Below are 18,607 nucleotides of genomic sequence, written 5' to 3'. Positions count from 1 at the left end.
TAAAAAACCAACACTAGATATACACGATCTCTTCCAGAAAATAGGTGAGCAAATACAAGGTGTGATCAAACAATACAGTGAATGTTTAAATTTTAAAAATATTATTACAGTAAAAGACACATTGCCATTAATCCCCCTCAAAATACTCCCCCTTGCTTCGAACACACTTGTCCCATTGTACGTGCCACTTTCTGAAGCAGTTCTGGAAGCCCTCTTTCGTGAGTGTCTTTAATTGTGCTGTTGTGGCTTCCTCGATGTCCTGAATTGATTCAAAATGTTTACCTTTCATGGTCATTTTGACTTTGAGAAAGAGCCAGAAGTCACACGGTGCCAAATCCAGTGAATAAGGTAGATGAGGACACACTGTGATGTTTTTATTTGACAGAAATTGCCAGATACCAGAAGCGACGTGTGACACGGAGCCTTCCGTTGTGATCACAAAATACAGTGAATGCTGCTGAGTGCCATCCTAAAGAAAGGCAGGGAGCTTCAATATGGGAAGTGGCGCATCAAACCTTGGTAACAGTGTGACAAGTTTCAACTTGTTCAGTGCAGTCAGTTGGGTGTGAGCTACAGTTGAGGGAAGGTGTGTTTTCAAGCGTGCCAGAAATCCTCCTCCCTTATTTCAATGCTCTGTGTCACATATCGCTTCTGGTACAGCAATTTCTGTCCAATAGAAACATTGTGGTGTGTCCTCATCCACCTTATTCACTGGATCTGGCACCATGCGACTTCTGGCTCTTCCCCAAAGTCAAAATGACCATGAAAGGTAAACGTTTTGAATCGACTCAGGACATCAAGGCAGCCACAACAGCACAATTAAAGACACTCATGAAAGAAGACTTCTAAAACTGCTTCAGAAAGTGGCAAGAACAATAGGATGAGTGTGTTCTAAGTAAGGGAGAGTGTTTCGAGGGGGATTAATGGCAATGTGTCTTTTACTGTAATAATTTTTTTTATTTAAACAGTCACCATGTTGTTTGATCACACCTCATACTTCAAATCCCGTTTATGAAACTAGTAATATCCTGGTAGCAAAACCTTTACCAAAAAAAAAAATTAAGAATCAATATTTTCCAAGAATATAGATGCAAAAATCCTTAACAAAATATTAGCAAAATAATTTAGCAATATATAAAAATAATTACACACTGTGACCAAATGGGACTTATTCCAGAGATGCAGGGGTGATTCAATAATTTGAAAAATCAAGCAATATAATCTACCATTTTAACAAGCTAAAGAAAAAAAATCAAATGATAATATCAGTCATTGCAGAAAAAACATTTGATAAAATTCAACATCCATTTATAATAATAATTTTTTAAAACTTTAGAAAACTAGGAATAGAAAGGGAATTCCTCAATTTGATAAAGAACGTCTACAAAACCCTACAGCTAATATTATACTAAATGATAAAAGATTGAGTGATTTTGCCCCAAAGATGGGGAACAAGATATTGCACTCTACTACTGTCATTCTACACAGAACTAGAAGTTCTAGCAGTTCTATAATGCAAGGAAAAAGAATAAGAATTTATAGCTCGGAAATAAAAATATAAATCTGTCTCCATTTGCATTTGACATTATTGTTCCTAGAAAATACAAAGGAAACTACAAATAAACCTCTAGAACTAATAAGTCCATTCATCAAAGTCACAGTACATAAAAATAAAAAATAAGTTATATTTCTATATACTAGCAATGTGTACATGGAATTCAAATTAAAAATACAATACCATTTTAACTGTTCAAAAAACAAAGTATTTAGTTATAAATCTAACAAAACATGTACAGGATTTGTACTCTGAATACCACACAATGATGACAAAAGAAGTAAAAAAAAAATCTAAATAAATGGAGAAACATACCTTGTTCAGATAGAAAGAATTGACATAGTAAATTTTAAAATTCTCCCCAAATCAATATACTGCTTTAACGATTCTGTTCTTATTAATATGCCGGGAAGATCTTTTTGTAAACACAGACAAGACAATTCTAAAATTTATATGAAAAAGCAAAGGTAGGAATATAGCTAAATCAATAGAATAAAGTGGGAGGAACCACTGCAAATGTGCAAGAGCAATTAAATGGAGAAAGGGCAGTCTTTGAAACAAATGCTGCTTAACTGGACATGCAAACACACACAAAGAAAACCAAAAACACAACCTTGACCTAAGTTTCACACCTTATATAAACCTTACCTCTTAATGGATCATGGACTTAAATGTGAGATATAAAATTATAAAACCTTTAGAATAAAAAAGGTAAGATGAAATCTTCAGGATCAAGGGATAAGCAAAGAGTTCTTAGATTTGACAATAAAAACAAGTCATATGAAGAAAACAAAAATGGACTCATTAAATTAAATTTTTGCTCTGTAAGAGAAGAGTATGAAAAGACAAGCTACAAATTAGAAGAAAATATTTGCAAACCACATACCCAATAATAGATTAGCATCTAGGATATATTAAGAACTTTTAAAAACTCAACAGTAATAGTAAAAAAACTCAACTGGAAAATGTCCCCAATGACCCAATGAGCAAGAAATATTTAACAAAAGAAGATATTCAGGTGACAAACAGCACATGAAAAGATGTTTAACATCACTGGCTACTAGGGAAATGCAAATTAAAACCACAATGAGATACAGCTACATACCAACAGAATAGCTACATACATGCATCCAGAGAGAGAGAGAGAGAGAGAGAGAGAGAGAGAGAGAGAGAGAGAGAGAGAAACAGTAACCAACAAATGCTGATGAAAATGTGGAGAAATTGGATAACTCGTACACTACATTGAAGAGAATGTGCAATGGTAGAGCCCCTATGGAAGACAGTTTGCTGGCTTCTTAAAAATGAAATATACTACCCAGAAATTGCACTCCTGGGCATTTATCCCAGAGAAAAGAAAATTTATGTCTACACCAAAACCTGTATGCAGATGTTCATAGCACTTTTATTTGTTAATAGAAAAAACTGAAAACAGGTTTCCTTTAATGGGGGGATAATTATACAAACTATGGTGATCCACATCATGGAATTCTACTCAGAAACCAAAGGAACAGCACACAACCTGGGAGGAATCTCCAGAGAGCCATGCTGAATGAAAAGGACAATCCCAAAAAGGTACACAGTGTAGGATTCCATTGATAGAACATTACTGGAGGACAAAATTTCAAAATTGGAGGAAAAAATGACTGGTTGCCCAGAGTTCATGAGTGGGGGTGTAGGGCTGGGGGGAAGGCGGTGTGGCTCTGAAAGACTGATGACGGGAGAGACCCTTTGGTGAAAACACCGCTGTGCACCCTGGCTGTCTCAGGTTCCATGTCCTGGGTGTGATGTACTTTCACATGATGTCACCACTGGGGTACTAGGTAACAAGCATGTGGAGTTTCTCTGTATTATTTCTTACACCTGCATATGAACCTATTATGAGCTCAAAATAAAAAGCTTAATTTTTAAAAAGTACATTAGGTGATAATTCTCCCAATTTCATAGATGAGGAAACAATTATATCAAGTTTCTACACATTGTCAAAGGCATATACCACCAATAAATGATAGAAGCAGAATTCAAACTTGTGTCTGCCATGACTCCCCCCAAAAGTAATGGATTTACTCAAGAGCATTCAGAGAATGATAGAGCATCTGCTATGTGCCAGTATCAGGGATTCAAAAACTGGACAACACAGATCTGTAGCTCTAGGACCTTACGGTGCTACAAAGAACACATATTGGTGAAGAAATAATTACAATAAAATGCAACATGTATATCCAAGGCCACGTGCTAACAGTGCTGAGAGTCAACGGGTGAGGATTCTTAGATGGGAATTACCGAGCAGGGTACTAAGAGGCTCAGGCTGGCCTTTGAACAAGATCGTTCTAGCTGTGTCTTAGAGCACTGGAAGGTGTCACAACAGCAGCATGGCGAGAAATTAGAGGGCGGCTCATCAGAACAAGATGAAAGCGGTCCTCTGGGAAGGCCCATGACCAGTAGGATAGCAATGCCTTACCAGTGGGAGGAAATACAAGAGAGAGAAAGGTTTGGTTAAGGAACAAGAAATTAACTGCATTTTAGAATGTTGCATTTGAGGTATCTGTTGAATTTCAGGACAGATATCTAATTAATCAATTAAATGTATGTCTCTGCAACTCAAGAAAGAGACTCGAGTAATGACAGAGATTTTAGAATAATCAGTTATAGGACATAGTAAAACACATGAAAATAGGAAACTGCTCCGAGAAATTCTGTAGAATGGGAAGGGGGAGTGATATATGATGAACTCAATTCAAGTAAACAGTATTTTAGAAGAAATGATGGCTGAGAAGCAACAATATTCAAGAAAGAGATAACTCAAATAATTTAAATGGAAATACAGAGACGTGTGTATGTATGGTGGTATAAGCGATGTGTGTTTTACTGTAATTTTTGGAAACAGATCAGAATCCTGATGATCACAAGGAAATAGGAGTCCCCTGGGCCAATGTTGTTGACAATGCATGACTTCATTCCATTTATCTTGCTCACTATTTAAGACTGATTAAATCAGGTTTGTAAAACTAGGAAATGGCTGAGTACTGAAGGTATCACGTAATGTATTTTCCTATAGCTACAGGCAAACTTCACAGAAGAAGTATCTTTCCGATTATTACAAGTTTATATCATTGTTTGAAAATGGAGAGAGGGGTTTCTCTTTTGCCTTTTTAAGATATTGGAGGAAATTCCAAATTAACCATCCTGGCTTTTTGGGAAAAAATGGAAAAGAATGATTTAAATGTGTTTTTTAAGCACCTGTGTCCATGAGTGCACATTAATGCTTTTTATCTCTCCAGATGAAACTAAAGTCATTTCAATGAATTTGGGGGGAAGAAGTCTCCAGTGCAAGTTTAAAAAATAAACCATTGTGAAGAAACAAAAGAAAAAAGTTCTGCTGAGAATCACAAAGATCTAAAACACCAATCATAAGCATGCCCCGCCCCAAAAAAAGACAACAGATTTTTTTTTTTATTTCTCATTTTCCCCCTATCCCAATAAAAGAAGGATGTTCTTTAGTTAGCAATGGAGCCTTACATTATTTAGCTTTACATTACACCCATGCCTTGGTATATGAATGCACGCTCTCCTTGTTAGGTTGCTAAAAAAAAATAAATAACAGAATATTATCATTCAAATGAAGCAGCTAATTTAATGTCCCCCTTCTTTTCCTTTCCATAAAGATAATTTCTCAAAAGTTTTTCCCCTTTTAACATTAGTTCACTCTCATTCCTTAACTGTGAGTTTCAGGTTTCTACGGCAGGACATTCAAGGCGAAAGGAATATGTTTCGTTAAGGAGGTGGGGTAGTTTTAATTTATCAAAATTTCTAACAGCAAGCAATGGGTTTGCTCAAAGGAAAGTAATCCACTGAGAAAAAAGTAAATCCCAAAACAAGATGATAACCTTTCCCAACCCGTAAACAAAGAGATAATATTTTAATTATAATAGCTTTAATAGTTAACAGTGCAAGTGAGTTTAAAATGGAGGATAAATCTTTTAAGTAAAAATCCTATATTTTTATTGTGTGTAAAGAACAACTGCTGATGTAAAAACACAGCAGAAACAAATCCATACAGAAAACACAATGTAGGAAAAATGAGCCCAACGTGTACCAACTTGTTTTTTAAACTAGAGGAATGGAGGAGGGATTTTTAAATGTGCTTATGCATATAATTGTAAGAAGTATGAAGGTAGTCATCACAATTTTTCCATCTTGCCACATCACGATTCCATTCTCTAGGACCTCAGCTTAAATCTACAGTCAATATGCCAATGTTTTTAACAAACATATCAAGAAAGGAAAGCTCTCAAAAGGGAGGCATTTCAGAATCCTCCTGGAAACCTTACTACCAACCCTATACATTCCCAACAGGGCAAGTGACACATGTGGATCCAGAATCCAAATGATGGCCAACAGCCCCAGGTAAGAGAAGACGTGTTAGCAAGTCCACACTTCTTTCCCCGAAGCCTAGTAATGGTATGTTAACGCATAGAACTGTAACATCAACATTTCAAGTGTAACCAAAATTCACTGCTTCCCTAAAATATAGCCCCCGACACACAGTAAAGAGATAGTGTCATATGTGGTCAGCCAGAATGATGGGAATTCTTTCTATACTCAAATAACATTGCAAAGCTCTTCTTACAGGAAGGCACAAAGTCAGTCAACTAAAAGAAAAAAATAAATAAAAACTTCTGACTAAGGAGACTACAGGTAATGAGAAGCTGTTGTCAATTTGTTTCAGAACTAAAAATGCATCAAGTTTCAAAAATACTCCTCTTGAAATTCTCTACTCAAAAAGCAGCATAGCCTGCCTTTCCTGTTAGTGCAGTTTCTTCATTTTTCTCCTTTAAACTCTAAATAATGCCTCTGGACCAGGGTTTGGAGATTTCTCCCTCTTGGTTGGTTGCAATGCAGCAATGTCAGAATGCACGCACCGAGCCTGTGCTTCACCCAAGGATCATTAAGCCAGAGGAAACACATTTACAAATAGAATGTCCAGGCTCGTTTCTACCCTCAGTAGCCAGAGTACCCGACAAATGAGAAGACGAGGAGGTGGCAGGTTTCCCACGGGAAAGAAAACATATTGACTTACCTTCTCTGCATACTTGAATTTAACATAGAACCAGCTTGACTTGATCATTGTCTCACCTCCTGCCCTCAGAGGAAGAGAAGATGAAAAAAATAAAAAATAAAAAGAGGGAAAGAAAAAAACAAAAACAACAGTATAGTGCTGAAGAAAAAGCAGAGTTTCAGCCGAGGCTTCTTTCAGATGCTGAGTTTTCCAAAGGTTGACACGTATGCAAAGACAGGAAGGCAAAGGGGAAAGGAGCAAGAAAACGCACTTTCCAGCCTGGCCTTCCCCTTGGGTTCCTGTCCACCTTCCCTTAGTGCCTAGAACACCGTGTGATCTCGTTCCGGAAACTGCTCCAGACCTGCCCTGCCTGGCTGCCGGCCTCCCTCCCTCACCCGATGCCTCTGTGTGGTTCTTTTGGCTGGCTGACAGCAGAATTCCTCAAATGGACTCTCGCTGCCTTCATCACAAATGGCACATGTCAGTGAGGGCACTGGGCGCGGGGGTCGGGGGGGGGGGCAGGCCTTGGCCCTGACCATCCCAGAAGGACAAGCCCCTCCCCCCTGCTCCACTCCCCCCCCCCATTCCATGGGATTAATAATGAATTCCAGCATGCCCCCTCAGGACACAGATTAACACCTGGCCAAACATTATTCTGACAAGCGCCTGTGTTGGAAAAGGACTGCTGCAGCTACAGCTGTAACCCCATGATCCCCAAAACAAGCCCAGGAGGTGACTTCCTCCATGCCTACAGATTACAGCAGGAAAATCAGTCCAGTCTCTTTAGCAAAAAGTGAGGGAGAATCCATTTTAAATTCTCCAGCTGAAACAACATCTATCAACCTCTTGCAGCCAGAGAAAGACAAATTGGGGCAGCTTTCTCTTGCTCTTCCCTTTTACTCCTACTAGCTTCTAGTAATCATCCTCAGGAGCTAACGGCTTGGGAAAATGATTGACACTTTATACTTACTGTTTTTTTCCAGAAATGTAAACACAGTGTTTTTATTTTTGTCTTCCTATTATTAACTCATTCAACTTCCAAGATATCAAGAAAACGTGTAAACAGCATCAGCACCCATTTTACAAAATGCAAGCAATAGATCGAGTGGAGAAAAGGGGTGAAACCCAAGCTCATGGCTTCAGCATATGTGAATGGCAGGTCAGCACGCCTGCACTGAGGACGATGTGCAGGAGACACTCCAGTGGCAGGGAAAGCGGATTCTCAAACCTGTCCCGGACGGCACATCCCTGCTTCCCACACGGCTAACCCCAAGTAATAAATATTCGTTTATCAAATACAAAATAATTAAGATTAACCTGGATTTCCACATGAAAAGATGCTCAGCATCACTAATCATCAGGGAAATACAAATCAAAACCACAATGAGGTACCACCTCATTCCTGTCAGAATGGCTGTCATCAAAAAAGTCAACAAACAAAAGCTGAGAGGATGTGGAGAAAAGGGAACCCTCGTGCAGTTGGTGGGATTGTAAATTGGTGCAGACACTATGGAAATCAGTATGGAGGTTCTTTGGAAAATTTAAAATAGAATCACCTTATGACCTAGCAATTCCACTTCTGGGAGTTTATCTGAAGAAAACAAAAATAATAATTTGAAAAGATATCAGCACCCCTATGTACTACAGCCTTATTTACAGTGGTCAGGATATGAAAGCAACCTAAGTGCCCATCAATAGACGACTGGATAAAGAAGAGGTGGTATATTATACAATGGGGTATTACTTTGCCATAAAAAGAATGAACCCTTGCCATTTGCTACAATGTGGATGGACTTAGAGGGTATTATGCTAAGTGAAATAAGTCAGACAGAGAAAGGCAGATGCCACATGATTTCACTTATATGTGGAATCTAAAAAACAAAACAAGTAAATAAACAAAATGAAACAGAAGCAAACACAGATACGAAGCACAAAGTGATGGTTGCCAAAGGGGAGGGGTAGGGGATGGGCAGAAAAGGGGATGGGGCTTAAGTACAGATTCCAGTTATAGAGTAAGTCACGAGATGTCATGCACAGCACAGGGAACAGTCAGTCATATAGTTATACCTTTGTCCGGTGACAGAAGGGTACTAGTCTTACTGTGGTGATCACTTCATGGGGTTGAATCACTATGTTGTATACCTGAACCTAATATAATACTGTATGTCAGCTATAACTAAAAATAAATTATAAAACATTAAAATAAAATAAAAAGTTTGCTGTGGCAGTTGAAAAAAATTCATTGGATTTAAAAGTAAACTATAGGATGCTGTAAACTACCCCTGTCTGCAGAGAGGAGAAAGAAACAGGAGAGTTTGAATGTCTGATATCGTCGGCCTACACACCTTTCAAAATGGTTTGAATACAGAGTTTGAAATATTTTACCACTCAGTTGCTTTGTGTCCACTATTATTCCTCAAATTGAATGGAGCCATGAAACCAATATGCTGTTCGAACGGATAACTTTTCCTGCCAACCAGAAGGGTCACAGCCCACACGGGGGTGCACACGCCTTTCACATCTGAAAACGGCTGGGTGTGTGTAGACCATCCCTTCATTTCTCTATCTGTGTGTCATAGAAGCACCAGCCTTTCATCCCTGCAGACCCTTCATCTGAGGCTCGGTCAAGGTGTTTGAGGGCATAACATTTGCTGAGGCCTAAATGTCAGTGACTTAATGTCTTTATGGAAAAGGGATATGCTTCCATTTTTTAAGCTGCTATTAAGGTCAGGCTAAGCAATAGCTTCATTTTAGCATTCAAGATTTTAGGCTGATTATCCCTGATGAGCCCTCCTACAAAACTGTATCCCTACATCACAATAACTATAAACCTTCCCATAATGTTTTTGAAGAAGCATGTTCCTCTCCACCCACCCTAATGTTCTAATGCTATTTCAGCAAAGCAGCCACACAAGTGCATAGTAAAAGTTCATGTTGAGATTGATAGCAAGAGTGTGGAAACTCATCCCCAAAGACCATGTCTAATAATCAGCGGATTCTATTTGAGTTAACTAGTGAGGCTATAAATCACTTAGGAGATGGGAAACAGAGTCAACAGAGTTCACACAGAGACCTCTAACCCCTCTGAGAACAATGGCTCTCAGCTCAATCCCCTGAAGTCTTTCCAGCATCCAGGTGTTCTTCCTTCTAGAACATTTATATTCCCCCATCACATCACCTAACTCATATTCTCTCATCCTTTAGATTGGCACTTAGGTGTCACTTCCTCCAAGAGGCCTTCCTTATTTCCCAAGTCTGGGTTGAAATATTGAACTACTCCCCTTCTTAGCACTTATCATACAATATTCTTGCTGCCTATTTACTTCTCTATATCTCCCTCGGAACTGGAGGACTTTTGAGAGAAAGTCACCACTCTGCCTCAATCACAGTTATAGCCTGTGGCTCAGCACCATGCTCAGTTAGTATGTGATGGAGTGATGGATGGATGGATGGATGGATAGATGGATGGATGGATGGATGAGTGGATGTCAGAAAAAGTTGGGTCATATAGCAAGAATGGGGATGACACAATGCATGTAAAAAAACCCATAGCACATTTTCTCTAACATAGTTAAGTTCTTGATAAATATTTTCTATCATTGTAGCCCTGAGTGGGGAGAGTTTGGAAATGCCACCAAAGGGATAAAGAAAGGGACAAAAAAAGCAACTCAGTAAATGTATTAATGGGCAACACTGAAAAACCCCACCTATATGTGGGATCTAAAAACAAAACAAATGAATATAACAGTCCAGACAGAGTTTTAATTCTCTACTTCTGGGAAGAAATGGGCAGACAGACAAGAGCCTCAAGGAAGTGAGAGTGTGATGAGAGGGTTGCATCCGTAATGCAGACTGAGTAAGTTATGAAATGAGGCCAGAGAGGCTTGTGGTCAGAGAGAAGAACAAGGTGTAAGGATTTCACAGGAAAGATGGTGTGGGGAGGGGAAGATGACAGGGTGACCACGGACCAATTGTATTTACCGACATGATGGCAAAACATCCCCTCTCTAGGACAGATTATGAAAGACTGGTTTTTTTGAAGGTCAATTAATTTCCTTGTGGTTTTTCCCCTTTATGGTAAATCCAAATGCTCATGGAAAAAGGGAAAAGTAAGATAATGAAAGGTTTCAAAAAGTTAAAATTTGGAGAGTCAAGTAGTTAAGACTCATTCAAAAGCTAGTGAATATTCTACCTGGGGAAAGACTTTAAAAGTTCATGAAAACCAATAGTGCCTAACTTTTAACATGAAGTTCCCTTTTAAGTAACAAGAAAACATATTGTGTTGCTAATATATTGTGTTGTCAGAAGAGTCATGACGTATTTTGTCTGTTTTTCAAAGGTCATTTATTTGTATAAAGAACAAAGATCAATCAATGATATATTGCCCATTTTCTTCAATAACCTTTTGCCATCTTTCAGTGAGCTTCATAATTCCTTGTTCATGGAACGACCTGTCTTTATTGGTGAAAAACTGAACAAGGTGTTGATTTATAGCCTCATCTGAATTGAACGTTATACCACGCAAGGAGTTTTGAAGAGAGCGAAATAAGTGGAAGTCTGATGGTGCAAGGTCAGGTGAGTATGATGCGTGTGGCAACACATCCCATCCAAGCTCCGATAATTTTTGATGGGTGATCAAATTTGTGTGTGGTCTCATGTTGTCGCGATGGAACACAGCTCCTTTACAATTAACAAGCTCTGGATGTTTCTGGATGATGGATTCGTTCAAACTGTCCAATTGCCGACAGTACACATTCGAATTGATTGTTTGGTTCCTTGGTAGGAGCTCGAAAAACACGACACCTTTAAAATCACACCACACTGAAAGCATAACCTTTCTCTGATGAATGTCTGCTTTTGATGTCGTTTCAGGCGAATCATCACATCAAGACCAAGACCGTGTGTGCACCACATTGTTGTAAACAATCCACTTCTCATCACCAGTTATCAGTCGCTTCAAAAAAGCATCGTTTTTCTCACGCTTATGAGCATATTGAAGATCTTTATACGCACCGTCAAATGAACTTCTTTTGAGTTCATGCGGAACCCAAATATCGAGCTTGCTTACGTATCCCAACTTCTTCAGGTGGTCATAAACGCTTGAATGATGGATGTTCAATGTTCCTGCAATCTCTTGGGTCGTGTAACGTGGGTTTGACTCGATTAATGCCTTTATTTTGTCTTCATCAACCTCGGTGGGCCTCCCTGACTGAGGAGTGTCATTGATATCAAAATCACCAGCACAGAATTTTGTGAACCATTGGTGGCACTAACGTTCTTGTAGAGCATTGTCACCATAAACTTTATGCATCTTTTCACAAGCTTGATGCACGTTCTTCCCTTTATGGAAGTAAAACAGTGAAATATGGTGAAAATGCACAGTTTGGTCTTCCATCTTCAACTTGTTGTAAAATCTCCAAAACATAACCAAATCGCTCAATTTTTTTTAGAATGAAGCTAAACTGTCAGCTGTCAAATGACATAGCAATAACATAGATGCAAATGACTCTAGTACTTCCAAAAATGAACTAGAGCCATCTGTTGCAAACATGAGTCATGACTTTTCTGACAACCCAATATTACATTTCAGCAGGTATTCAATGATTGAAGAAACACAAAATGTAAGAATTTAATAATGCTTTTTAAATGTATTTTTACCATCCCTTCTAGAAACACCTAAAAATAACATATACAGAGAGGGTAGAACATGCGACCTATTTCATGTTCTGATAAACAGACTGTGCTCCCGGGCTGGGAACTGACTTGGATCAAAAATCAGGATGAAAGAAATGAAGCCCCAAGAGGTGAGGTGACTTCACCAAGGTCTCTTAACTGGTCTGTGGCTGAGCTGGTCTAGATTTCCTGGCTCCTTAGTCGAGAATCACGCTACTGCACATAAGAGTATCCTGAGAATACTGGTAAGACTATGGCTGAGTTATAAATGTCATGTAACACAATATGATCATGGAACAGTGAGAATTAATAACAGAATACAAATTCTCTTAGAGTCAAGGGAGATAATATAAAATTGCTATTTACTTTATCTCCCTCCACCGAAAATCTAATATTTGCATGAATATATGTTTAATGAGAGGTAAGGAAGGAAATGGAGCTCAAATCAGGGGGCACAGTTTTGGCTGTGTTTGTTTAAAGCATCTGAAAAGAGGGGGGCGGGGGGAAGGCTACTATGGGAGAGAGTATAATGCCACAGGCAGTGCTTCCAGGCAAGAGCTTTGGAGATCGAAGAACCTCAGCCCGATCATGCCAAATGCTGGGTATAAATGCAAACCAGTCACACATAGCTCGCTCTTAACCTCAAGTTCCCCATCTGCAAAGTGAGGATAAATAAACCTATCTTAAAATGAGGATTACTGTGAAAATTAAATGGGCTCATAGTTGTCAAGCAGTTAGCACAGCTCCAAGCTCACACTCTGAGCTTGATAAAAGGTAAAGACAGTGTCATCTTCAATTACACATCATGACCTCCTCACCTTTGCTTAGCAGCTACAGTCAGCTGGAAACACAATGGAAACATCACTTCTCAGACTTGAAGTCAGAAGCCTCACCTGCTAAGGCAGAGACTTCACCGTCCTGATTACATTCAAAGCCTGACCTGCTGTAGGAAGGGAGGGAGAAGACCTTAAGTTACGCAGCTCCCTGGTGAACCGAAGTGCTTGTGAGTGCAAAGCCGTCACTTCTGACAACGCAAGTGTGTTATCTAATAAAAATATGGCTGTTGTTTGGTTTTTACTGTTTATTGGAGAATTACAAGTTACATACACAGAGATAACAAACTAGCAATTGAACTCTTTTAATAGCTAAAACCACAACTAAGACAGGTTCTGCAGCGACTCCTTTTCATTTCCTGGCATAAACTCCTTCTCCTTCCAACTCCCACCCACCTTTTCGGGTTTTGTTTAAACAGATGACTGTTAAAATGGGACAATCTGTGTGGAAGAACTGCTTCAGCTTCACCATAAGAACTGTTTCCATCACAGCTGCGCCTGGAACACACCATTTCGTCTGCCAGAGTGTCTGAGCGCGTGCTTGGTAAGAGAGGCTGAAGAGGGGCGGCTGGCTCTCTGGGACTTTCCCTGTTCTCAGCAAACAGGCTGGTCACAGCTCTCACAAAACCTCGGGGAAGATTCAATGATCTGCCAGGTCCTCACGACCCTTCTGGCCTTCATGAGGGTGTGTCCTCTGTGAGGAATGGCCTTTTCTCCCTTCTTCAACCCCAGTCCCCACCCAAGCAAGCACATGTATCTATGCACATGCTCTGCATGCGAACCAACCACCTACCCACACACACACACACCTTTGCTTAACTCGCAATTCTCATCTGGGACTTCATCTCTCTACAAAAGCGTCCCCTGACCCTCCAAGGAAGAGTCTGCCAATTAAACTGCTCAGAAGTTTAGCTTAAGAGTAAAGCTTAAAAGGACTTGAATGCAAATTACAAAGAGAAACCAGCTAAATTGTAAACAGAAAGATTTTTATCCTACACTCTGCTGTTCAGCAGGAAAGAAAGCCACGTGTTCCTTCCTTCTCTGTATTTCATGATAAATGCATGCTTCCCGAAAACCTTTAGGGGAGAGAGAAGTCGCCTCAGTGAGCGCTGAGGAGGCAGAAATCATGCCTGTGTTATCTGCATCTGACCTGCACTCTGCTCCTGAGGCATAGCGCCTAGCGGACGACAGCCAGGGCCCACAGCCAGGAACACACTCTCACGGCACCACTCCAAGCGAGGTGCTTTCCAGAGGCCTTGAGGGAGCCAGGCCAGAGCCCCATCTAGGATTCTCGAGTGGTAGAAAGGTCTGGACAGGACACAAGGCCTCCTGTGTGGAGAATGCAGGGTGAGGACAACCGCACAGGCTCCGCTCCAGGCCCCCTGCCCTCTGAGGGGCCCACCCCTGGGTGACGTTCCTCCAGATCACAATCACCATCCCAGGAAGCGAGCTCAAGCGATAACAGCGTTGGTATCACAGAGATGATCTTTGATACTTTGATTTCTGCAGGTTCTATGAATTGTTTTCTCCTCAGAATTTGCCAGACAATCTTCAGGAAAGCCACTGTTTCAGGCTGAGTGACATGCAGGAGAGGAAGGGCAGCAGAGCTATACGACCTGGGTGCTGTCTACACGCTGGATATGTATGTGAAGGAGCATTCGAGTTACTCCTTTTTCTGAAATATGTCCAGCTGGTTAAACTAGCTGAATATAGTGACTCTGACTGACAGTAAGGGCCCAGGGAAGTTTGAGCTAAGAAAGCATATTGGAAGCTGTCCATATTTTCATTGCTATAAAGGAAAAGATGACAGATGCCCATACAGAAGGAACAGCTATATACTGGAAGGAATTTATCAGAATATACTGAGATTACAACTGGTAACAGGACCAATGTTGATGAGATTTTTCTAAAAGGTTCCTACAAATTATGACATATTTTAAAATATAAAAAAATATCTAACCTCTGACCCAATCACCTTGTCGATATCTAAAATGTATGTATCAAAAACACTCAATACCAAGTGACAAAAGCTGCATCTTTCCCTCTGACTTCAGAACTTAACCAAGATGAAAGGAACTTCAACAAAAATTCCACACCACTGGGATCTCATTATTTCCGGTTATATCAGAGCACTTTTTAGAGGCCCCGGTGAGCAAGCACAAAACTTAAATATCTTACCAAAAATAAGGCAACACCTGGCACACAGAGAGAGATAACCAGGGGTACCTACTGAGGAGTGTGCACAGGTGGGAGAGCATTAAGCATGCTCCATGAGGGGTACAAGAAGGAAACACACACACACACGTGCACACACGCGCGCGCGCACACACGCACACAGGTGCACACGTACATACACGCGCGCAAACACATGTGCATGCGCGCACACATGCACACACACGCACACATGCATGCACACGCACACACCCCAATCACTCCCTGAAATGACGTGGCCGTCTGGTTGGGGAGATGGGTGATACACATGAGAAATGACTTAGACTTCCGATTACAAAACAGCAAATCCCAGAAGTGCAAATCAATACACCACACACAAGGAGTTGATGAGCATCTATAAGGCAGTAATACAGGGATTAGAGGTAGTTGGGAAAGACGTCTATGAAAAAGGAGACTTGAAAAAAACACAGAAGCCAATTTGGTCAAGGACTGGAACAAGACATTGCAGGTAAACAGAAAATACCAACATAAGAAAACTAACTGTGCTCTTCCCCATCAATATAAATCGCACTGATTAACTTCGCTTATGTTCACCTCCTCTCTGCATCAAATGTCTTTGAAAAATGACTAATACTAAAGGTTGGCATTGTGTCTTTACAAAAATGTGTGTACCTTCTATACAACTCTACTCATATAACTACTTCCTTAGCACACAGAATTACAAAGATAAATGGCAGCCAAGTTATTTTAACTGCTTTTGCAATATGAATTCAGAATGATTATAATTACCGTTTCTCTTTTAAAATGAGGTTTTGTTCTTTAATATTCATTGACTACTAGCTTGCTTCCCACACACAACGCATTATTTACCCTACAGTGGCTTGGTGCATCAATTATGGTAATAGTTTGTGAATAACGTTCACATTATGGAAAAACCAGCCTGGTTCCTTAGCTCTCCCTCTGGAAAACTGTCACAAACATATGTATCATCTGCCTTTCCTTACTGCAGCAATTAGTAATTACAGCAGCACATACTTCTTTAAGCAAAGGGGGAAACAGGACTGAAATGTCCTCTTTCCAAATGTTCTTAGGATGTTGTCTAAAATCATTTTGTTTGAACTCTAGTTGAAAAAAAGAAAATGCATTTTGACAAAATGAAAAATCACCACTAATAGCATACTAGAAGTGGAAAACAGACAAAGCATCTCTCAAATAACATCACCTATTGAACAAACAATTCCTTCTTCATCCAGATGAGACTAGAAATGAACAAGCCTGAATACAGCGCTGTGAGGCAAGCCAGACCTGGACTGCAACCCGTCTTACCATTACCATTCTTTCCCCAGATCGGATAAACAGTTATGCATTGAGTGCCTGCTGTGTACCATACACGACACTTGGTTCTGTAACAACCTAAATGATTAATACAAAATATTTTCTCAGGAAGGTCACTTTGTAGTAAGGGAACTAGAAACATTAATCAATACAATTTAGTACAAAGTGCACAGATTTTTAAAGATTTTTTAAGATATAAAAGATTTTTAAGATATAAAAACAGTTCAAGGAAGAAAATTGTTTCTGTTGGCAGGAAAGGAGGTAAGAGAGAACTTGATAATCGAGGCCCAAACTGCTGAGCTGCAGTGACAAATGACACGAGTTCGGGATTCCCAACGAAGAGCAATCCTAGGTGACCACACAGTCCCAGACCCAAACACGAGAATGGACAGTCAGGAGGACATGAGGGGAGGGCGAGAGGGAATAATGCCAAAGACCATGGCAGGATGGTTTCTGGTGGTCATCTGCACAGATGCTGAAATTGTCCATGTCACTCAGTACTTCACTGACCCCTCAGGTTTAACTACAACTCATTTGAAAAGTGAGGAAAATTGAAAGTACCAAGAATTTTCAAAAGCACAGGTAAGGTTATTCTCCAAGCAACTTGCATAGTTTCTGACACTGACAGGCTCCCAATAGCTCCTGAAACATTAGCACTTTATTAAAATCAAGAAAATGACTATTTTAAAAAAATAGATAACAGGAATAATACAACACTTTTCAAAAGTAGAAAGGTAAAGAATAGCAGTCATGTGACAAGGGAGGGGAACAGACTATGAAAAGTAATCTGCCATAAAGGGCTTTTTTCTTCCTCACGTCCCTACAAGTCTGACCACTGCAGGCCTAGAATTTCAGAGGCAATAAGCAAAATGTGTGATGACCGATTATTAAGAGGAGGCCCGTAGCTCCCTGTGTATAGTGGGACGTGAGCATCTGCGTTCAGTCAGGAAAGCTCTGGGTTACACATCACAGGGGCATCTAGAACATGGATCTTCTCCAAATGTCCCTTCTCCCAGGGGACACCCCAGCCTGCTTCTTCCTAATGCCAGAAAGAGGCAGGCTGCCAAAAGCGATCCAGTCCCACTGTCTAACTAGCTGTACGTGACCAGTGACTCCTCCCGGAAGTCCTGACAGAAGGTCTAATGCAGTGGCTCTTCAGGTGGCCCCAGACCAGCAGCAGCAGCATTTCCTGAGGATTTGTTAAAAGTGCAAATTCTCAGGCCCTCCAAAGACCTGTCGAGTCTCAAACCTTGGGTGGGCAGGGTGGGGCCCAGCCGTATGTTCATTGTGCCTTCTAGGTGATTCTGACGCAGGATAATGTTTGAGAATTGCTGGTATAGTGTGATGTCCTAGTTACAGAGGGAGGGAAACTGAGGCCCAGGGAGAGGGTCACAGAGGGACCTGATTCCAGAGCCAAAGTTTCCAGGTTCCCCGCCTTTCGTTCTCCGCACAGCACTGCCTGTGTGGACACCTAGGATGTATATGTCCTGGCTGAAGGCTTCTCCCTGCGCCGCTCTGCTCAACTGTGCCCTCGCGTGGCTCCAGTGGAGGCTTCTGGCAAGCAGGGCACAGGAGACAGAAACCAAGCAGCCTGTGGCTCAGTCACCATGGGACGGCACCAGAAGCAAGTACTGACTCATCTCCCAGAACAGATCCAGGATCTTTCTCAGAAGAGGGCCACGTAGAAAATACTTCAGGCTTTGCAGGCCAAACACTCTCTGTCACAATTTTTCAACTCTGCCATCAGCTCAGAAGCAGCCGCAGAAAACATGTCAACAAAGGAGTGTGGCAATGTTCCTCAGGAAACTGTATTTACAAAGTCAGATACCAGGTCGGGTTTGGCCAGCGGACTGTAGAGTGCTGACTCCTGTGGCAGAAGATGGGTGGCACAAAGCAGGTGTTCGAGAAACACCTAGCTGAATGAACAAGCCAATAAGAGAGTGGGGACTGGTTGCCGGGGCTTCCTATTCTCATCAGTGCCTC

General features: G+C 40.7%; 1 protein-coding gene across 6 annotated transcripts in view; it reads right to left on the bottom strand.

The window, feature by feature from the left end:
• The window catches only part of AUTS2 (activator of transcription and developmental regulator AUTS2), a 1,181,390-nt gene that overhangs the window by 796,068 nt on the left and 366,715 nt on the right, over nt 1-18,607 (bottom strand). The window contains exons 1-2 of one of the 6 annotated variants that reach the window (XM_019654465.1): nt 6,883-7,016; nt 6,633-6,691 (exon numbers count right to left, since the gene is read on the bottom strand). The exons of the other annotated variants lie outside the window; for them this stretch is intronic. Of the exons in view, the coding sequence (XP_019510010.1) occupies nt 6,633-6,680 (48 nt within the window). The 5' untranslated portion in view covers nt 6,681-6,691; nt 6,883-7,016. Of the gene's footprint in view, nt 1-6,632; nt 6,692-6,882; nt 7,017-18,607 lie in introns of those variants that run through there. 6 annotated transcript variants of the gene reach the window in all.

This window comes from Hipposideros armiger, unplaced genomic scaffold (genome assembly GCF_001890085.2).
Source record: "Hipposideros armiger isolate ML-2016 unplaced genomic scaffold, ASM189008v1 scaffold_223, whole genome shotgun sequence".
Classification (NCBI taxonomy): domain Eukaryota; kingdom Metazoa; phylum Chordata; class Mammalia; order Chiroptera; family Hipposideridae; genus Hipposideros; species Hipposideros armiger.
The sequence above is the reverse complement of the archived record's forward strand: the minus strand, read 5'-3'. Positions and strand labels throughout refer to the sequence as shown.